The sequence below is a fragment of the Anabrus simplex genome, chromosome 8 (assembly GCF_040414725.1).
Source record: "Anabrus simplex isolate iqAnaSimp1 chromosome 8, ASM4041472v1, whole genome shotgun sequence".
Lineage (NCBI taxonomy): Eukaryota > Metazoa > Arthropoda > Insecta > Orthoptera > Tettigoniidae > Anabrus > Anabrus simplex.
The window spans coordinates 1,222,713-1,246,388 of record NC_090272.1 but is presented as its reverse complement, the minus strand read 5'-3'; the positions used below and the strand labels follow the sequence as shown (position 1 = coordinate 1,246,388).

The window sequence follows — 23,676 nt, the reverse complement described above, 5'->3', positions numbered from 1 at the left end:
GCGCGAGATTTGAATTTGTAAACTAAGCCACGTGGTTTTTGATAGCTGTCATAGACAACAACGCATCGCTAACCTCACTGCTGCCATCTTGACGGGCCTAAACCTCAGTGGTACCAACTTAACCTTACTACCGCGAGATTTGAATCGGTAAACAAATCCACGTGTTTTTTGACAGCCACGTGCTTTTTGACAGACAACAACGCATCGCTAATTCACTGCTGATATCTTGACGGGCCTAAACCTCTGTAGTACCAACTTAACCTAACTAACGCGAGATTTGAATAGGTAAAAAAATCCACGCGTTTTTAGACAGCCACGTGCTTTTTGACAGACAACAACGTATCGCAAACCTCAGTGCAGCCATCTTGACGAACCTAAACCTCAGTGCTACCAACTTAACCTCATTAGCGCGAGATTTGAATTTGTAAACAAATCCACGTGTTTTTTGACAGCTGTCATCCGCCATCTTTAAACTACAGAGCACGGTACTGCCCTCTCTACCACAGTAGCTGCAAATTCGTCACCTGTCATCCGCAGTGCTGCCAACTTAACGGGCCTAAACCTTAGTGCTACCAACTTAACCTCACTAGCGCGAGATTTGAATCAGAAAACAAATCCACGTGTTTTCTGACAGCTGTCAATCGCCATCTTCAATCTATAGAGCGCAGTGCTGCGCTCTTTAGCTACTTACCTTTGAAATCTGGTGGCGGATAATTTGAAAAATGCTTTTTGACAGCAGCCATCTTTGAGCACCGTGCTGCCCTCTTTAGCTAGATACCTTTGAAATGTGGTGGCAGGCAATTCCACGTGACAGCAGATATCTTTGAGCACAATGCTGCCCTCTTTGTGGTGGCGGGAAATACCACGGTCTCATGTTTGGAAACAAACTCACGTGCTTTTTCCTGACAGCTGTCATCCGCCATCTTGCATCACAAACCTCAGTGCCGCACTCTTTAGCTAGATACCTTTGAAATGTGGTGGTGGCAATTTAAAAAATTCTACATTCTCTTGTTTGGAAACAAACCAATGCTTTTTTGACAGCTATCATCCGCCATCTTTAATCCAGAGAGCACCGTGCTGCCCTCTTTAGCTACTTACCTTTGAAATGTGGTGGCGGCAAATTCTACGTGCTCTTGTTTGGAAACAAACCCATGTGCTTTTCTGACAGCTGTCATCCGCCATCTTTAATCCAGAGATAACAGTGCTGCACTCTTTAGTTGAAATGTGGTGGCGGCAAATTCCACGTGCTCTTGTTTGGAAACAAATTGTACGTGCTCTTCAGCTGTCATCCACAATTTTAATCAAGAAGGCATCGTACTGCTCTCTTTGCGGTGGCAAATTTGAAAAATTATTTTTGTCAAGCAGCCATCTTTAATCCATAGAGAACCGTGCTGCCCTCTTTAGCTACTTACCTTTGAGGCGGTTAATTTGAAAAAATTCTATTTGACAAGCTGCCATCTTTTATGAACAGAGCATCGTGCTGCTATCTTGCGGGTAATTTTTACGTCACAGCTGACATCCACCATCTTGCATTGCTAACCTTAGTTCTGCCCTCTTTAGCTGCTTACTTTTGAGGCGGACTATTTGAAAAAAATCTATTTGACAATCTGTCACCCGCCATCTCGCATCGCAAACATGTGCTTCACTCTTTAGATGAAATGTGGTAGCGGATAATTTGAAAACATTCTTTTTTGACAAGCAGCCATCTTTAAACTACAGAACACCGTGCTATTATCTTTATCGTAGTAGCGGGCAATTTAAAATCTAGATGCTTTTTTTCTAACAGCTGTCATCCGCCATCTTTCATCTGGAGAGCACCGTGCTGCCCTCTTTGTAGTGGTGGTAAATTCCACGTGCTTTACAAACCCACGTGCTTTTTTTGACAGCTGTCATCCGCCATCTTTAATCAAGAGAGCGCAGTGCCGCACTCTATGTAGTAGCGGATAATTTGAAAAATTCTTTTTGACAAACAGCCATCTTTATTCAACACAGTTACCGCTATCTTACATCGCTTACCTCGGTGCTACACTCTTTAGTTGAAATGTGGTGGCGGTAAATTCGAACAAGTTTAATCATACATCGGGGGAGCTAGTGTAAGCACGTGCTGCAGTGGTGACGTCACCATGCATGTTTAGACTTGTCCGTTTTCTTAAGAGTAAGTCGGTATAAAGGATTGCAATAAGTATGCATCATAAAAACAAGAGTTTGCATGTGCTGCAGCGATGACGTTATTGTAGTTGCGCATGTTTAAACCCGTTCGTTGACTAAAAGCTTTAGTCTTCGAGAAACAGTGATAGAGAGTGGAGTGCAAACATGACGAACACATTAATAGTTGATGTGCAAGGCTTTAAAGTAAACGGAAACAAATTTGTGTTTAAAGAGGTGGCTGTGTTAGATTGCAGTGTGTTGTGGGCACCAAAACTTGTTAGTTTAGTATTTAGCCCACCGTTCCCTTACTGTTCGCAAACAGATGAAGATAAAAAGCAGGCTCAGTGGATTGAAAACAATTTAGGATTGAAGTGGGAAGAAAAAGGAATACCTTATCGTTTTCTACCTTTAATGATGAATGCACATTTGTCAAGAGCAGATCTTGTTCTTTTAACGGGTTGTGAAAGAAAGAATGGTTGCGTGATTTTCTACCATCATCGTGTGAAATTATCGACATGCATGAATTGGGGTGCCCATCATTTAAAACTCTTCTGAAAGAGCATAGTAGAGAAACAAGTAAACAGTCTTTACAACATGTATGCATGCTCTTTGATTGGTTGTGTTGCAGTGCATGCCAGGAAGTGAACAACATATGTAAAGTGCAGTGTCGAAATAACCTTAGTGTAAAAGAAACATTTGTAGAGTAAAGACATCATGTTATTTCTAACAGATACTAAGTGTAACGCAGCTGAAAAAGCGAACGTAAAGTTTTATGCATGCAAAAAGAAACTAAACACTTTTACTGAAGAAGAGTTAAATGCATTACCAAAGTCATTTTTGGTTAATGTAGCTGCGAATGCTGTAAAGGAGATTTGGGAAAAGGTGCCTCGTGAGTGGACTCAAGATCCTGTTTTGTCAGAGCTTCAAACGTGTAGTTTACATCATGAACACGTGAGTTTCGGCAGAAGACCTTCTGTGAGACAGTGCCGTACATGTCAACTAATTAAAGTGTATCACGGACCTAAAGCTAACGAGTTGTCTTCGCTTATAAACATTTGTCATGGCTGTGGAGAGAGTAAAGAAGGGAAAGGTGAAAAAATATGCTAGAAGAAAGATGAGGAAGCATGTTGGGCGTGAGTCGTGAATAGAGTGATTGATCTTCTTTTCTTCGTGCTTCATCTCCCCTGCGGCCCTAGAACACGTTCGCCTGACATGTAGTTACATGCTGCCTGCAGAGAGTATGTCGTGTAGCTGTTAAAATCTGCTTCGTAAAGTTATGCTGCGTGTGTGTGTGTGTGTGTGTGTGTTATTACCTAGTGCTTTAGCTGCTCAGAAGATAGCAGCACTTGTCGTTGTTGGTGCAATAAAACGAAAACTGAGTGACAAAGACCGTAAAATATACAAAGGATAAAAATGTATATAAATTCTAAAATAAATATGAATTGTCAAAACATATTACAGGTGTTGTTTAATCCTACAGCATGTCCTAGTGACTTAGAAGAAAGGAAACGTAGAGGATTAAAAGAAATCACACATAAGATTTAAAGTACATCCTCTTTATTAATCCATGAATTAAAGCTGTTTTAAAACTAAGCCATTTAACATACAGTTTATTGCCACGACGTCGAATAACACGTTCAACTAAATAGTGATCAGGATATTTTGTTTTCTGCAGTTCTTCGATGTAGAATCCTCCTTCAATAGCCTGTCCTCTGAGATCGCGAAGTAAATACGTAACTGGATTAGTAAGCTTAACACTTCTGATTTGAAAAATTTCAATGCTCCAGTTAGGTGTGTATCCTTTTGCAAAGATAGACTTGTGTTTGCTGATGCGAACAAAGTCACCTTCTTTAAACCGATGGCGACGTGGATCAGCTGTTTTAATTACAAGATGAATAGCATTTATACGAGGTGTATTCTTTGTAACAAGGCGTGGCTTTGTTCCGATAGTGCGATGAGGTGTATCGTTGTAGGTAGATAAAAGTCTAGGTAGCAGATCAATCGAACGATATGAACCTTGCGCTGTAAATTCTCGTCACATCATTGTTTTGAGTGTACGATTAAAGCGTTCTACAACACTTGCCTTGAGATTGCTGAACGTAGGGTAGTGTTGAATGCCAAGTAACTTGAGGTAAGGAGAAAAATCCTTGTTGTAAAACTCTTTACCTTGATCAGTTTGAAGAAGCCTTGGGCAGCGTTTCGATTCTTCAACAATATGTTTAAATGCTTCTTTAACTTGAGCTGCTGTTTTAGAACGCACGGGATGTGCAAAAGCAAACTTCGAGTACACATCGATAACAGTAAGTAAATACTTATACCCCTTATTACTAGAGGCATATGGAATAATTTCTACTAAGTCTGCTTGCCAGAGATCATCTTTTCCTCGTGTGCGACAGTAGGTGCGACGTGCTGGTTTATGTAACGCATGTGCGATGTTTACCTTTACCCGTGAGATACTCTCTTGACGAGCCATTACAAAATAATACCGGCATAACGTAGTTCTCTTTCTACTTCTAGAATTTCTGATCCGTGACCAGTGTGACCAGCCTCTTGCGATGCTCTTAAAATTTGTAATCGTTCAACGAGTAAGTTTGGGTCATTCCAGTATCTTCATCCACATACGGCAACAAAGGCTTGTAGATAACATCAAGACTACGTGCAGTCGGAAACAGCTTAGAAATAAACTCACGATACTTGTAACTCTTGTTCGCATTTACAGCTTCTGTTCTCTTGTAATTACGCCGTGTTGCGTCAGTAGCAAAAAGTATTGCTTTATATTTTTTTAAGATCACCTTGTAAAATTATATCCTTGTCAGGTATTCGTGAGAACAGAAGTTCTAAGAGTCCTTTCGTAGGTTTATAGGTAACACCTTTTACAATGAGTTTGTTGTTATTAATCTTAACATTTGAATTTCCTATCCAGAAACAGTCATCTTCGTAGCGAATACCGTAGGTAGTGTCAGTTTGTCCTGTAAAAAATTTTTCTATGTAAGGTGCAAAGAGAGATCCATAGGTATCTTGAATAAAAGTTCTAAACTGATTGCGATACTCTGGTGTAATCATAACCTCAGACAAAGATGGTAGATTTTGCGTCGATGTAGTAGGTGTTTCAGCAATAACATCTGTAGTTAAAATCTCAACACGCTTAGATGGTGATGTATCATTAAGTTATTCTTCTTCTTCCTTATCTTCCTCTTCCTCTTCTTGATCTACATCCTGCTTCTTCTCTTCCTTATCCTGTTCATGCTTTTCTTCTTCTTCTTCATGCTTCTCTTTATGATATGATGTTTGCATAGAAGCAAAACTTGAAGTAGACTGCGGTAATGAAGTAGAATTAAAAATTTCTTTGAGTGGTGTACTTTGTGTTTTTAAAAATAAATCCGTGTCTGCTTGAATACGTTTAAGCTCTTTAAATTTCCGTCGAATATTGTTTCGAGCTTGGATGATATGTTTTGTGATCTCCTTGCTAGATGTTAACATGTTGATGGTTTTTAATCAAGTAGTTACTGTAATTCTGTGTTAATGCATATAAAATGATCGAAACCCATGCGATATCGTCCATGCTGTACATCACTTTTTTTATCAATAACTAAAAAGCTGTAACGGTGTAATGACCAACATTTAGCACACATACGTTTAAAGTCATCGAATGTCAATCAGTGTTAACATGATCGTTATACACATGTCGCATGTTGCGCTCATCTTGCAGAAAAAGCACAATAACATTAGCGTTGTGGCGTATCAACTGCTTAGGCACACGAGAATAGGTTTGGCACAAATAGATGCAATCAACATATTTATGCCGACCCATACTAAAGAATGCACGAATAACGTTTTGCTGTTCTGTTGCAACATCATCAAAGATCATAAGAGAATTAGGAAGCACATCGTCTGGTGATGGTACTTGCTCATGTGAATTAAATTTAAAATATCTTATTCCATCTTTAACTAGATCGTGCATTACAGTTTGTAGAATAGTATATAGCGGCTGATAGAGTGACTTTGCGAAAACGTAAATATTCTCGAAGCGTACACCATTTACAGAAGTAATAATTGTGAGTAAAAGATTTGTTTGCACGCATCCCGACGGACCTGATATAATACATCGAACAGTAAAAGGAAACAACGTTCCATGACGTTTTCTTGTGGTTGTACTAGAACTAGGTAAGAGATGTGGTACAATGTCGGTAACAGGTAGTGTGTCTTGCTGCTTTATAATATTCATGATAACTGAATCATAAAGTACGTAATAGTAATATATATATTAAACAAAACAAGAGGCAATGGTTAGTTTATGATTTGCTCTTGACTAGTAAAGTCGTGTACAGCATGGTGAAACAACGATATCCAAACGACATGAAGAAGAAGAAGAAGAAAGTAAAAACTGTTGGATGGAAAGATGTTATAAAGGCTGCGCAAAAAGCTATTCGAGGGGAATACAATCCTCGCGTAGCTATTACTAAGGCGTTACGCGCAGCAAGAGCGAGAATTTCTCCAAAGTGCAGAGCAATATTTAGTAAACGTGCACGAATTATTCCTGTACCAAAACGAAGAGGATTTCTTCCTGCGCTGTTTGCTGGCTTAGCAGCTTTAGGGTCATTGCTAGGTGGTGCTGGTGCTGTAGCGAGAACTGTCAAAGCTGTAGAAGAAGCGAAACAACAGTTGAAAGAGAGTGATCGTCATAACAAGGCGATGGAGGCAGTTGCATTACGAGGCAAAGGTGTGCTCATGAAGCTAGCGCCATAGGAGGAAGGGCTTGGTATCTACATTTCTCCAAAAAACGTCTACGGAATGCACTGCCACATCGAGCTCTAACGCATGATGAAGTTTTACGTTTGCTAAACAAGTAGGAATTCATTATTTTCGAGGAGTGTATATGCGCGATCAACTACCAGCGCGCCCACGTGAGCGTGAAAGTGCCGTAATTAACTTGGTCGACAGTCGTGGACCTGGAACTCATTACGTTGCTTATGTAAAACGTAAATCTAAAGTATGGTATTTTGAGAGCTAGGGAGACTTACCTCCTCCTTTTGAGCTCATACGTTATTTCGGAAGCAGTGCAGACATTGTTTACAATAAAAACCGTGTGCAAAACTTTAATACACGCATGTGCGGACGATTATGTCTTATGTTCTTATATCAAACCCAGACAGTAGAGAAAGTGCATTAGTGTCTACGTGATGACGAACAGTGAAAGAACGTTTGCTGTACGTGGAGAAGGACCTGACACAACCGTCTATTTTAATCCACAAATCGAACTTGGCTATCAGCCGCATAGTCTTGGACTAGTATCGTTTGAAAGCTACAATAAAATCTATAATTGCGTGATGGTGTAAACAAGTTCTATTACGATGAGTATGTGCTAACACTACCCTCAGGTAGTTATACAGTAGACGATATTCACGACTATATGAAAGTACGTTAATTGATCAGTTTGGGGAAGATAGTTTTAGTAATGATAATTACAAGTTTTCAATCACTATAAGCAACATTACACATAAATGTGTTATTGAATCATCATTCAAGATTGACTTCAAATCACAACCTGATTCGATTGGACCACTGCTTGGATTTTCATCGAGGGAGCTCCTACCAAACGTACGTTACGAGTCTGATCAACCTATAAAACTCTTCGATGATTATAATATGAAAATTACTTGTAATATTATTACAGACTTGAATAGTAATCTACAACCTTCGCACGTCCTGCACGACTTTATTGTTACAGAGGAACGTGGATATACTCTTTGTGAGAAACCAGCAGTAGTTCTTTATCATCCTGTGTCTGTAAAACACATTAGCAACATTACTCTTAGACTTGTAAATAAACATAATCAGCTTATTCATTTAGATCAGCACGCGTACGTAGCTTACAAACTACATCTTAAACCAGTATGAAAACAATCTATAAAACACGGTGTACATTCCGAAGACATACTTCATGTGTGCAGAGATTCATCGAGGTAACAGATACCCATAAGCAGATACTCCAAGATTTAGGATATACACTACTACAACAAAATGGAAGAAATGCTACACATTACGAATACAGTAGAAAGTCGTGAAGGTGTAGTACGAAGTGAGCTTCATTCCTATCAACCTGTTACGTTTGGATTAAAGAACAATGATGAAATTCATTTTATTATTAATCAGCAAGATGTATGCACCTTACCACACGAAAGCTACCTCTATATTGAAGGACAACTAGAAAAGTCGGATGGAAGTGGACCAAGCACTTCACAACTAAACAACCATGCTCTAGCTTTTCTCTTTTCTGAAGCGCGATATGAAGTAAATAATGTTGAAATAGATCGAACGAAGAATGTTGGTATTAAAAGTGCAATGAGACTCTACCCTTCTTTCTGTGATGAAGAATGTAATCTTTTGCGGATGGCTGGATGGTGTCCAAAAGTTACTAACAACTGGATGATTAATGAGGATGGAACTTTTATGGGTATGTTATCACTGAAACATATTTTCGGATTCGCAGAAGACTTTACACATATTATAATCAACGCAAAACAAGAGCTTATTCTAATCCGTGATCGAAGTGATTACAATTCTCTTAAAGCAGTAGAAACACCAGTAGAATCGAAAATAACACTGCATCGTATACTGTGGAGGATTCCAGATGTAACCTTATCTGATCGTGAAAAACTTCAATTGCTCAAGATTGTAGAAAATGATACACCATTACCTATACGTTTTAGAAGTTGGGAGCTGCATGAATATCCTGTGTTACAACCTACAAACAAGCATAGCTGAGCTGTTAAAACATCACGTTTTACTGAGAAGCCCTTGTACTTTATTTTTGGATTTCAAACTAATCGTAAATTCAATCACGAAAAAGATAGCTCACTGTTTGATCACTGTAAATTCTGACACGTTAGACTATATCTCAACGGAATTACGTATCCCTACGAAAACATAGACATTAACTTTGAGAAAAATAGTTTGGGATGCTCTATGACATGTTTTGTAAATTTCAATCATCGTATTATCGGAAAGAAGATCGTCCGCTATTTACACCTCAAGAATTTTAAAATAAAGCACCGATTGTAGTTATAGACTGCTCTTATCATGAAGAATCTATAAAAGAATCTCCAGCTGATATTCGTTTAGAATTTGAAACATCTGAAAACATTCCTGCTAACACAGCAGCCTATTGTCTTATTATTCATATGAGTGATGTTACCTACCATCCGCTAACGAATATTGTTACGAGACTATAAATAAGAATAGCTCTTTATCATTTTCATTAGTGTGTGCTTCGACATCGTACGCTATGGAACAAAACTGCAAATGTGCATGCTGTTTGCATGCTCATACGCAACATCTTATTTATCTTACACGAGTGAGTGAGGCTATTAAGATGTTCTATAAACATAGATCGTCGATGCCGAAACATCTTATACAATACTTACCACCAGGAATTTTATCTACGTACGCTGCCTCTTACGTACATAATTTTTGGGGCATCCTTCCTCTACATAGTAAGATGTCGATCGAAGTAGCTTTATGCAGAACTTGTCAACGACATTACAAGCATCGAGGAGAAAATGGTGATGATGATAATTGGGATGGACCAAATCCGAGAATTGAACACTGTACACAGTGTATGAATTAACTGTCTCTAGTACCTCATGATGATGATGATGATTACAAAAAGGAATAACAACAAGGTAAGAAGTACATGATCTTCTCTATAAAGCATAACATACTTAGTATAATATATTTCTAAATGTTTTTGTTTAATTTGAATGTTGCAGGAGGCATTTTAGGAGTATACGTTGTTAAGAAGCATACCAACCTTGTTAGCAGCAAAAGCGAACACTGTTGTCGTACATTTGTAAATAAATATTTGATCGCATTCACAAATGTTGTACTTATTGCATTGCTTTACACCGACTTACTCTTAAGAAAACGATCAGGTCTAAACATGCACAATGACGTCATCACTGCAGCACGTGCTTACTCTAGCTTTCCCGATGCATGTTTAAACTTGTTCGAATTTACCTCCACCACATTCCTTTACACCGACTAACTCTTAAGAAAACGGACAAGTCTAAACATGCATGATGACGTCATCACTGCAGCACGTGCTTACTCTAGCTCCAACGATGTATGATTAAACTTGTTCGAATTTACCGCCACCACATTTCAACTAAAGAGTGTAGCACCGAGGTAAGCGATGTAAGATAGCGGTAACTGTGTTGAATAAAGATGGCTGTTTGTCAAAAAGAATTTTTCAACTTATCCGCTACTACATAGAGTTCGGCACTGCGCTCTCTTGGTTAAAGTTGGCGGATGACAGCTGTCAAAAATGCACGTGGACTTGTAAAGCACGTGGAATTTACCACCACCACAAAGAGGGCAGCACGGTGCTCTCTAGATTAAAGACGGCGGATGTCAGCTGTTAGAAAAAAGCATCTAGATTTTAAATTGCTCGCTACTACGACAAAAATAGCAGCACGGTGTTCTGTAGTTTAAAGATGGCTGCTTGTCAAAAAAGAATGTTTTCAAATTATCCGCTACCACATTTCAACTAAAGAGTGCAGCCCTGAGGTTTGCAATGCAAGATGGCGGGTGACAGCTTGTCAAATAGATTTTGTTTTTCAAATAGTCCGCCTCAAAGGTAAGCAGCTAAGGAGGGCAGCACTATGGTTAGCAATGCAAGATGGTGGATGTCAGCTGTGACGTAAAAATTACCCGCAAGATAGCAGCACGATGCTCTTTTCATTACAGATGGCAGCTTGTCAAATAGAATTTTTCAAATTAACCGCCTCAAAGGTAAGTAGCTAAAGAGGGCAGAACTGTTCTCTCCGGATTAAAGATGGCTGCATTTTAAAAGAATTTTTCAAATTATCCACCACCGCAAAGAGGGCAGCACGGTGCTCTCTTGATTAAAGATGGTGGATGACAGCTGAAGAGCACGTAGAATTTTTTCCAAACAAGAGCACGTGGAATTTGCCGCCACCACATTTCAACTAAAGAGTACAGCACAGTACTCTCTGGATTAAAGATGGCGGATAACAGCTGTCAGAAAAGCACATGGGTTTGTTTCCAAACAAGAGCACGTAGAATTTGCCGCCACCACATTTCAAAGGTAAGTAGTTAAAGAGGGCAGCACGGTGCTCTCTGGATTAAAGATGGCGGATGATAGCTGTCAAAAAAGAGCATAGGTTTGTTTCCAAATAAGAGAATGTAGAATTTTTCAAATTGCCGCCACCACATTACAAAGGTATCTAGCTAAAGAGTGCAGCACTGAGGTTTGTGATGCAAGATGGCGGATGACAGCTGTCAGAAAAAAGCACATGACTTTTTTCCAAACAAAAGCACGTGGAATTTCCCGCCACCACAAAGAGGGCAGCACTGTGCTCAAAGATGGCTGCTGTCACGTGGAATTGCCTGCCACCACATTTCAAAGGTACCTAGCTAAAGAGGGGAGCACGGTGCTCAAAGATGGCTGCTGTCAAAAAGCATTTTTCATATTATCCGCCACCACATTTCAAAGGTAAGTAGCTAAAGAGGGCAGCACTGTGCTCTATAGATTGAAGATGGCGGATGACAGCTGTCAGAAAAGCACATGGATTTGTTTACCGATTCAAATCTCGCGCTAGTGAGGTTAAGTTGGTAGCACTGAGGTTTAGGCCAGTAAAGATGGCAGCACTGCGGATGACATGTGTCAAATTTGCAGCTACTGCGATAAAGAGGGCAGCACGGTGCTCTGTAGTTTAAAGATGGCGGATGACAGCTGTCAAAAAGCACGTGGATTTGTTTACAAATTCAAATCTCGCGCTAATGAGGTTAAGTTGGTAGCACTGCGGTTTAGGTCCGTCAAGATGGCTGCACTGAGGTTTGCGATACGTTGTTGTCTGTCAAAAAGCACGTGGCTGTCAAAAAACACGTGGATTTTTTTACCTATTCAAATCTCGCCCTAGTTAGGTTAAGTTGGTACTACTGAGGTTTAGGCCCGTCAAGAAGGGAGCAGAGAGGTTAGCGATGCGTTGTTGTCTGTCAAAACGCACGTGGCTGTCAAAATGCACGTGGATTTGTTTACCGATTCAAATCTCGCGCTAGTAAGGTTAAGTTGGTACCACTGAGGTTTAGGCCCGTCAAGATGGCAGCAGTGAGGTTAGCGATGCGTTGTTGTCGTTGACAGCTGTCAATTAGCACGTGTCTTTGTTTACAAATTCAAATCTCGCGCCAAAATTCAAATTTCCCGCCAAAATTCAAATTTCCCGCGGGAAGCGGAGGCCTCTCCCGAGAGCCGGAGGAGGAGGTGGCCGCAGATCTCTCCTATTATACTACTGTCATGTCGAGCCTACGTTTAATGATGAAGCTCCTAAGAGAAGAATGCCCCTTCGGACGGGGTACTCCACTAAGGAGCCGGGCCCGGGAAATTGTTTTGCATGTTAGGGAGTCATTCTTGACAATGCACCAACAATGGCGGCTAGAAAGAATGAGTTGGTTAAGTGGTTGAAGAAGCACAATATTTCGGTTCGCGATGACATGGGGAAGGGGGATCTTATGCATCTATTGAAACAAAACAAGCCCCAGTACCCAGTTTATCTGGTGGATAGCCAGAAGGAACGGGCATAAAGTAGTTCAGACGATTATGTTGAAGACCTTATTATCTCTTTAGGGTCAAGCGAGAGTGAAACTTCAACAGACGATGACAATGCCGATAGTGGCTGAGATATGAGTGGTATTTTCGCTTTGTAGGATTATTTTCTTCGTTACGGGAAACTGAATCTAACAGCAACGCGAGATCTTCTACATGGTAGTAGAAATTTAATTTTCTCACGGTTTATCTGTTCGAACATTGACATATTTTTATCTTGTAGCCTTATCCTAAATGTGTTGCGCATTATTGATCTTCCGTGAATCATGTATGTTGCTACAAAGAATAACTGATTATGGACTTATATTCCAGTATTTACATTTCTGTTCGTGTTTTGTATCGTAAATCAGCTGTTTGTATTCGTAACAATTTGGCACCACCGGCTGACTTCCGGCTGTCAAGTCGAAACTCATAAAAACGTAACTATACATATGATAACCATATCCTGCCTTGTGCAATCTCCAGTTCCTATGAACAAACCAATGCATTTGATATATCTACAAGCTCCTGTCATTCTATCCACCGGTAATTCAGTTGCAATACCTGACTGACCTCGCTCATTCATTCGATGCACAAATGGCGCACGTTTTCATTCACAATGCAATGCTTTATATTGAAGTTTCAGTTTCATTTCCTTTCCAGTACAGCAGTATCCTTCTGGTGACAGCGAACATGCAGATCTTGCATCTGGTACTTGCCGTCCTGGTTCTCCGTTCGAACAGCTGCTGTGCAAACTATAATCTAGCGGTGAGATTCTCAAACTTTCTGGTCTCTTTGAAAACCATCAATTTCTTTCATCACTGGCAGTTTTGAGTATATCATCATCACGATCATGATAATCATGATCATCATGATGATCATCATCATCAACATCATCATCATCAGGCCCGGCTAATTGGTTGAATGATCAGCGTAATGCTATTCCGTTCAGAGGGCCACGGGTTCAATTATCGGCCGGGTCGAAGATTTTAACCTTTACCTTGCAATTACTTTCAATACTATATTCCGTAGTGTCAGACATTGATGCTGAAATTGGAGTGGCTTAGAAAACATTTTATAAAATCGGTAAATATCAGAAACAAACAATATATTGACCCTTTTGACCGGAAGGATTTGTTTTACGATAAACATACATATAAAACATGAAAATATTTGAACTGGAATTCTTTTATACACTTAAGAAAGTGGAAATTGCAACACCATGAAGGCGTTGGTCGTTCGTCTTGATTTTCAAGATATGGAACGATGCCATGAGGGTATGTAAACGATCAAAGTCTCAGACTAATCGGATTGTTGCTACAGGTCTCCCTACGTGATTGGTCGCGGAGGAATCAACTCCAATATACGGACTTTGGTGTAGCGTAGTTGACTTGCAGTCTGTGCAGTGAAGTGTTCCCCATCAAACATGCGTCGACGACAGAGAAGAGCACGCTGTCAACAACTGTCGCCGTTTGAGAGGGCTCGGATAATTGGGCTGTGTGAGGCTGGATTATCGCTAAGGACTGTCGCTGCACGTGTTGGCCGACAGGCATCTACGGTACAACGTGTACGGCAACAGTGGTCAAATGAAGGTACCTGCACTCGTAGACCTGGCACAGGCCCAGCGCGACAGACAACTGTGAGAGAGGATCGTCGCATTATTCGGATGGCCCAGATGGAACCCCATGCAACAGCAGTACAAATTCGAGCAGCTGTGGCACCCCACGTTACACAACAAACAGTTGGTAATCGCCTGCGTGCAGCTGGCTTACGAGCCCGTGTCCCTGCAGAAGGTGTTCCATTGACCCCACAACAGCGACGTGTAAGGCTGGCCTGGTGTCGAGAAAGATCGGCGTGGGTCGATGAATGGCATAGGGTCGTATTTAGTGATGAATCGAGCTTCTGTCTTGCCCGCAGTGATCGTCGGAATCGTGTGCGCCGACGTACCGGGCAGAGGGGCCGTCCAGATCTTATTGTCGAGAGGCACATAGGGCCAACACCAACAATTATGGTCTGGGAAGCTATTGGCTTCAATGTGAAATCACAATTAGTGCTTGTTGAGGGCACTATGACTGCTCGACAGTACGTTGATAGGGTACTCAATCCAGTGGTTGTCCCTATGATGGCGAACATTGCTAATGGGATGTTTCAGCAGGACAATGCCCAGGTTCACACTGCACGCATCTCCAGAGAAGCTCGCCACAACATCACAACCTTACAATGGCCCGCCAGATCCCTACAACTGGCCAACCGTCTTCAGCCACTCACAACTCTGGAACAACTGACCCGTGCAGTGCAGTAAGCATGGGCCACAATTCCTCAGGAAGCGATCCAAGGCCTTATTGACTCCATGCCTCGAAGAATTCATCAATGTATTGAAGCTCGTGGTGGGCACATCCTGTATTGATTGTTGTCCAAACTTGTGGTCAGAGGAACCTGAAAGTGTAATCATCGAATCACAACTGAACACTCGTCCTGCGAGTTCAATTGCAGTAACGTAGCACCACTCCTTCAGGGTGTTGCAATTTCCATTTCTTCAGTGTAGAAAGCAAACATTTTGTAGTTTGAATTTTTGTTATCTTTAAAATACAAGTGAAATTGCATAAAAAGTGTCATCATAAAAAGAAATATAGAAATTGTTCCTCATACAATGCTGAAAGAATCCTGAAAGTTTCAAGAAAATCCGCACATAATTAGCACTCATGGAACACTTTGTCACAATAGGGGAGGAGGAAAACATTCTCTTTTCTTCCTCTTCCTGGGTTTTTTCCTTTTGTGTCCCCTTGCTCTGAAGACGTGCTCTAATTGACCCCAACATGTTTCATGGACTCCCACGTTACACCCTGGACACCAATGTGTATCGCCGTCGCTTTTCTGCTGTCGTCGCACATCCAGCGCACTTCCTCAGTTGTCTGCAATGGTGTATCGTCATCTGACAAATTACCTAAACTTCCTCCAGCCTCACCAGGATTTTTTATGTCCTAAGAATACTTTTCATCAGTTGTACTTAACTCATTACCCTCATCAAGAGCTTGTAAAATTATACCAGCCGTACCGGCGATTACTTGTACAAGTAAACAAAGAACAAAGATGACCAGAAACCCTGAAAAAATTGAACATCAAAACTGTCAGTAAATACTCACCAACTAGTTAACCGACGGCCCATAACACAGAGAATATTTGGATCCAAAATTAAGTATAGGCACGGTATGAAATGAATAAAGTTTTGAAAGAAGAACACCAACATTTCTTTCACTAAACAATTAAAATTTAATTAATAATTAATTTGCAAGAACTTTACAATTATTTGAAAGAACACCTTTTTTTAAACTTACGGTGCACCGTTTAAGACAAATTAAATTTAAAAGATAGAAATCAGTTAAATGAAATAAGACTGGATTAAGTCAAAACATTTTCCACTGAGATGAGTGACGTCCTCTAAATTAAAAACTACAATTAACATTAAATAATAAAATAATTAATGAAAAGAATTATCTCCTGGCAGAAGCCCCTAAAATAAACAGTTTTTCAGCACATTAATTTCAAAATATTACAGCATTTCTTGCCCTTTAATTAATTATCAGACTTAAAAATGAGAGGCCACGGATTCTCTCGAAGAAACCAGATCTCAAGGGGACTCCAGGAAAAGTAAGAGAAAGTGAAGGGAGTGCTAGTTCAAAACCAAAAGAAACACAAAGGTTAGCCAAACAGGTCACCAACACGACCCCAAATTCACCGCGCTTCACTAAAGGTACCACGTACCTCCAAATTTGGGCGACAACCCGCGCAAATTAATCATCAAACCCCAAAGATATAGGGTTCAAACACATCAACACAAAAGCCACGCCCAAATCAACACAATTACATATAACATTAACACAGAGCGAATGCACTCCAATAAAATAATAAACGGAAGGGAAAGAGCAACAGCTCAAACTTCAGGCCACGGCCAAATTATCACGCCAATCTCTCTTTTTTAAATAATCGTCATCATCATCATGCCAACAACTCATCAACATGGGCAACGGTTGCATAGAAACAACCAACAAGACCAAGAACCATAATTGTTTAAATATATGTATACAGCTTAGATCCTTTCCAACAGAACAAAGATGGCCTAGGCCACCACAGCCCAAGTGGTAGAGCAACCGACGCGAAATCTGGAGGTTGTGGGTTCGGATCCCACTGGTGTCTGGTGGGCTATTTTTTTTCCGTACTTAACATCTCTTCAACACGTACTAAATGTACGTAACACGACCTAATAGTTTGAAAGTCGGTTTCACATTACAATGCGGTCGTGAAAATTCAATATTCATTAGCGACATAAGTCACACAGGAAATAAAATTAAAACAGGGTTGGGATAAAATTCCAAGGTGATACAAATTTCAAAGGTGAGTCACCTGTGCCTAAAATGTTTGGGGAGAAAGGCTGAAAACAATGTTTTCGATTTTAACCCTGCCATCCTGGGCCCAATGTGTGGGAAGCCAGTCTCTGTCTGTCACAAGCCAGAATAAAGTGGGGAGTGATAGAGGACTAACACCACTTTAAAGAAACCTTGGTCCTGCTGGCCCGGCTGGTAGTACCTTGTGAGTGTCCGTACCAGCGTTACCGTGAAGATAGTCAACGGTTTGGAAGGTGGAAGACGACAACCAAGTCCCAACGGCGGATAAAACGGATGAACTATCTTCATTTAGCAGCGTCCGTTCTTCAGTGAAGCGGCTGCGAAAGGCATCTGACTCCAGAGGAGCGGCCTACTGTTGAGCTCCAGGGCTTACAACCTTGGTTCTACTACCGGGAAGGACTTTTTCGACCCATACTGGTTTGAACAACAAAACATCATGGAATATCGTCACAATAAGGACACTACCCCCAGGTAGTACCTCGTTGAGGTAATCTACCGCTCCTAAGAGCCCAATCAGACCTGTGGATTCTGGGGAGCCTGAACCAAGATGCTTTGAGGACATTACTACACGTACAAAATTCAAGGCGAAACAGAAATACTACTTTGGGACGCTCAATGTCAATTCAGTACTTAAAGTGGGAAAACACGAAGAATTGACGATGATGATGGACAAACGCAACACAACATAACCATCTTAGCCATCCAAGAGCAAGATACCTAGATAAATACAAAATGGACATTGAGCGGTATAGGATTTATAAAGGCAAAAGGGCTACGCAAATAGGTAAGAACATGCCTTTACTTGACACAGCTTTTGTTGTTCATAAGAAGGTTGTCAGTTCAATCGTGGACTTCTTCAGCCCCTCTGAGAGACTTTCCATTCTAACTCTCAGCTGCAGTAACAAAGGATACACACTGATCAATGTGCATGCACCGATCAATGAGGACAACAGACGTAATCTTGAGAAAGTCGAACAGTTTTCGGAACTTCTTGAAGAACAGTTGAAGAAAATACCATCTATGAACATCAAGATCTTATTAGGCGTCTTTAAAGCTCAGCTGGGAATTGAACCACAATTCATATCAACAATTGGAAACTATCCTGCTCACAAAATGACTTATAGAAATGGTATAAGACTCGTCAATCTGTGTCGTACCTTCAATCTTCAGATAATGTCAACATTCTGCAAACACAAGCCAAGCAAACAAACAACTTGGCGATCACCAGGCAATGTGTGCGGAGAGAAACAGATTGTTCATGTAGCAATGTCCAGGAGAGCGATTAAGGTAACAATGAACGTTAAAGTTCAGAGAGGTGCCCAGTTTGATTCAGATCATTACCTCACCAAGATCAAAATTAATTTCATTCCTCTCAATAAGGCCCTGAAACTAGGAAACAGAACTTATAAATGCGACCTTGAAAAGTTAAAAATCTATCAAAATGTCTTAGAACAATACCACCAGCAACTGACATTTGAATCTCATAAGTCGCCTCCAAGATCCAACAAGCAGCTAATACTGCAATCCTGACAGCTAAGAAGAGAAAGCATACGTGGTGGAATGAGGTCTGTGATGAAGTGTTGACCCAAAGAACAAAAGGCTGGAAAAAGTGGAACTCGACCCGAAGATCTGAAGATTCAATCTGTTCCGTGAAGCTCGAAAAGAAGCAGCCAGAACTTTCCGAAGGGCCAAGCGACTATATGAGAAACAGCAATTAGAACAGATCGATCAGGATATCCGGAAAAATAATTCCAGAGACTTCTATCAAACATTCAAGATTAATTTGAGGGGGTCCCAAGCCTCTAGCCTTCGTTTTAGGGATGAAAATGGAAAGCTGGGCTTGACCAACAAAGAAAACTGTACGATCATATCCTCGGTACTTTGAAAACCTTCTCAATTGTAATGAACCAAAGGAAAGATTCCCTGTGTGCGACCCGATCCACAAACTACCCAACTCAACCCCTCCTTGTGAAGAGGAGATCAAACAGATTATAAACGGCGTAAAGAATAATAAGGCAGCTGGTGAAGATTCTATAGTGGCAGAACTACTGAAGCTGGCAAATGATGAAACTCTAGATGTTCTAGTCAAGCTTTTTGAAGATATCTGGAGAACTGGGATGATACCAACTGAATGGCTGTCAGCACTAATCCACCCTTTGCACAAGAAAGGTGATAAAAAGAATGTCAACAACTATAGGGGCATCTCATTAGTATCTGTTCCCCATAAGATTTTCTCCAAATCAGTTCAGAACAGAAAAGAAGCTCACCTTGACCAACAGATTGGGGAATAACAGGTTGGCTACAAGAAAAACCGTTCGTGAACAGAACAGATATTTAACCTGAAGAGCATCATCAGGTACAAGAAGACAGGAGGACACAGCTACGTGGTTGTGTTTGTTGACTTTCAGAAAGCATATGTCTCCACTGACCGCGAGTCATTAATGAATATTTTGGAAGAGTTTGGAGTGGACGATACGTAAATAAATTTGATCAAACAAACTCTAACCAACACAGTGTCGAAAGTAAAATTTATGGGTGAGATCTCAGAACCGTTTACTATCCGAACGGGTGTCAGACACGGAGATGGACTATCCCCACTCCTCTTCAACTGTATTTTGGAAAAAGTCATTCGAGAGTGGAGGAAGTCGTTAGACCAAGAAGAAACAAAGGAAGATCAGTTCAGACTTGGTCCTAAGCACAAAGGCGTGTACATTGACTGCCTGGCCTATGCAGATGATCTATCCAATTTTGCTAACAACATAGATTCAACAGTCAACAAGATCAATAGGCTGTCAGAAGTTGCTGAAAAGGTAGGACTCCAGATTTCTATTCCGAAGACAAAATATATGACAAACATCTGTCGTGGACCTGAATGGATGATCACTAATCTTGGAAAAATCGGTCGTGTCAAGAATTTCAGATATCTTGGTGAAGTCATCCAGCAGAATGGATTAGAAGAGGAAGCAATCAATGTCAGAATGAGGAAGTTAGAGTAGGCATACCAAATGACAAAGAATATCTATAATAAAAAGTCTATGAGTATAAGGGCCAAGTTCCGACACTATAACACAGTTGTAAAACCTGAGGGGTTATATGCGTCTGAAACTTTGACCTTAAGTATTAAAAGTCAAGCTGACCGGCAGGAAAAAAGAGAGCGCAGGATACATAGAAAATCCTAGGTAATAGGTGGGTTGATGGACAATGGCGAATGAGACCAAATGAGGATTTGTACAGCAAGACAGAACCTCTCACAGCGTCAATTAAGAAGAGACAGCTATTATTTTACGGTCATCTCCTGAGGATGACTGATGATCGACTAACGAAAAGAATATGGAATTTTATTCAATCTAAGTCAACAAGGTCGAGATGGTTCCGGGAATTGGAAAATGTTCTTAGGCAGATTGGTATTTCAGGCCAATAATTTCATGATAGGAACGCATTCAGAAGATTGGTGAACAACTATCAACGTTTCAAAATGGCATCAACCTCCAGAAGACGGAAAGGACCCTTATCTGAAGAGCATAAACAGGCACTCGTCGCTGGGCTCAGAAGATACTGGCAGGAAGTCAAAGCTGGAACAAGAACAAGGCCTAGACACTAAAATGAAGTTGGTTGTTACCCCGCAGTCCATAGAGGCTCAACTCGATGTATAAAAAAACGATTTTGACGTTGCCATGTTCGTTTACTACAGTCACATGACAACTGCTAGATACAAGGCATGTATAGACATCAAACTCCGACAAGTACTACCGAAAGTGACAATAATGGTGACTGAAGTAGAGACATTCATGTTGATGTAGTATGAATGTTACACCAACAGATGTCATAACAGCGAAGAAAGCACACGTTTACTGAGGATCTCAAAAAGCGCTCCTGGCACCGCAGGAAGGCATTTCTTGTGTTAAAATGGTTATTTCCCCTGGATCGGGAACTGGATGTTTGTTCTGTCTCCAACACGCGAGGTCATATACATGGCAGATGCCACCCACCCTCATCGGAGGGCCTGCCTTACAGGACTTGCACCTGGCTAGAAATAGCCACACGAAATTATTATTACTATCATCATCATCATCATCGTAATTTTACGACTTTCCATTGCTATCATTTACATGATGGCTTACACCATCGTCATCGTAATTTTACGACCTTCCATTGCTATCATTTCCATGATGGCTTACATCATCGTCATCGTAATTTTACGACTTTTCATTGCTATCATTTCCATGATGGCTTACATCATCGTCATCGTAATTTTACGACTTTCCATTGCTATCATTTCCATGATGGCTTACATCATCGTCATCGTAATTTTACGACTTTCCATTGCTATAATTTCCATGATGGCTTACACCCCTCTTGACTTCTTTTTATTTTACAATGTACTTCACGACACAGAGAGGTCTTGTGGCGATGATGGGACAGAAAAGGCCTACGGGTGGGAAGGAAGCGGCCGTGGCCAGCATAGGAATGGTGTCAAAATGGTAAAGTACGGAAAACCACCTTCAGGGCTACCGACAGTGGGGTTCGAATGCACTACCTCCCGAATGGAAGCTCACAGCTGCGTGCCCCCAACCGCGCGGCCAACTCGCTCTTGTCTTCACGATCACAGTTATAGCTCATTTCCGAAAGTCTTATTTCTATAAGAAGTTAACGTTGTAATTTATGTACGGCATGTTCGAAAAATTCCCATGGGAGTTCACAGCAAAGGAAAACAACATTACTCATGCGGTCCAGCTACATGAATAATGTATCATTTCCTCTGTGCAGTTCAAATGTTTGTCTCAATTTTATTTTTAGGTAAACAAAAGTCTAAGTTTGGTTTCTAAATCTCTCTCTGTTGGTTTCACTGAATCACGAATGGTGGTGGTGATTATGGTGATCAAGGTTTTAGAAGAAGTACAACCAACCTCTGATAACACAAGGAAACCCACTATCTCCCGGATGCAATACATCGAGAGTTATTTTATTTTATTTGACGTATGGTGAATAATGACAACCTATAAACTATTTACACAACCAGTGACAGATGAGTACAAAGTAAATACAAATTTTCATATCTATACAGTCAAAGAAAGCAATTTACAAAGTTTGAAATAACAAGAAGAAAACAAAATATATTTACATCACTATCCACCTATCAACTCTGACAGTTCGTATATACACATTGAGTGCGAGTGATGCACATCTCACTAAATGTGAATGTCCAAACCCGCCACCCACTTCACTGCTTCGGGTTTTGCTGAGATGAGGTCTTCCATGGTGCCGGTGAAAGCACTACACGTTTCATTCTTTGTTGAACCTCCCCACAGTCACAGTATGGAGAAACTAACCAGACCCAGGTGTGCAAAGTGGATGCTGTTATACCTACTCCCCATCTCATGTGATTTAGTCTACTCCAGGTGCAGCGTGGCAGATCGAAGCCTGTGGGTTTTGTGGATGGGTTATTAATATCCACTATTGCCCGAGATGGGGATAAAGACCCCTCTGTTGACCAAATAGAGGTGGGGTTGAAGTCGCTGGATGTTATCTTCACGGCAGTCTTCCAAGCAGGCTGGCGAGACTTAACGCGTGTGCATTTCTGTCTGATATCCTCATGAACAGGTAGATGTTCATTCTTCAGCATTCTGGTCCATAGCTGAAAAAGGGCCTTCTGTCTCCTGATATGTGCAGGTAGTATATTGCTGAGAACCGGTAACCATTGGGTCGGTGTAGGACGAAGTGTACCAGTTATGATCCGCATGGTTTGACGAAGTTGTGAATCAACTAGCTGTGTGTGAGGACTGTTAAGCCAGATACCAGAGCAGTATTCTGCTGCAGAGTAGACCAAGGCCAGATATGTTGTCCTTAATGTGTTTCCATCTGCTCCCCAAGAAGTTCCAGCCAGTCGTTGGAGAATGTTATTACGACTTTTTAGTTTGTTGGCGGTTTTCTGCAGGTGATATTCGTACGTAAGGGACCTGTCCAATGTTACTCCTAAGTAACTGGGATTGGCACAATATTGTAGTTCGTGACCTTTGAAGAATACCCTTGGATGGTAGTTTGCTTCTGCGTTGTTCAGATGGAATGTAGATGGCACTGTTTTCTGTGGGTTGGGATGAAGATACCATCTTTGAAAGTAGTCATCCAACAGTTCAAGGTCTCAGTTAAGAACTATTTCAGCGTCTGCGAAGTTGGGTCGTTGAAATGTAAGGCAAATATCGTCCGCATATATGAACTTTCGGGACACTGTTTCAGGCAAGTCGTGGATGTATAAGTTGAGGAGAGTAGGAGATAGAACCGACCCTTGAGGCAGACCATTGTTGACTTTGTGGAATTTGCTTCTGTTGTGTTCTGAGTGAACTTGAAATAGTCGGTTGCTTAACATTCTGTCAATTAGTGTAGTAACTTTTAAGGAAGGAACAGCTTTAATCAGTGTAAGCATAAGACCTTTCCTGCAGACTGTGTCATATGCAGCTGTAAGATCTAAGAAGACAGAGACGCTTTTCAATTTCTTCTCAAAACCAACCTCCAGATATGTGGTCA

The 23,676-nt window shown here is 40.9% G+C and overlaps 1 protein-coding gene across 2 annotated transcripts in view; it reads left to right on the top strand.

Moving 5' to 3' along the window:
• Nucleotides 1–13,424: 13,424 nt before the first annotated feature.
• Nucleotides 13,425–23,676, top strand: part of LOC136879125 (uncharacterized) — a 103,493-nt gene continuing 93,241 nt past the window's right edge. For both annotated transcript variants that reach the window (XM_067152872.2, XM_067152870.2), the window contains exon 1: nt 13,425–13,519. In XM_067152872.2, the coding sequence (XP_067008973.2) occupies nt 13,445–13,519 (75 nt within the window). In that variant the 5' untranslated portion in view covers nt 13,425–13,444. The remainder of the gene's footprint in view (nt 13,520–23,676) is intronic.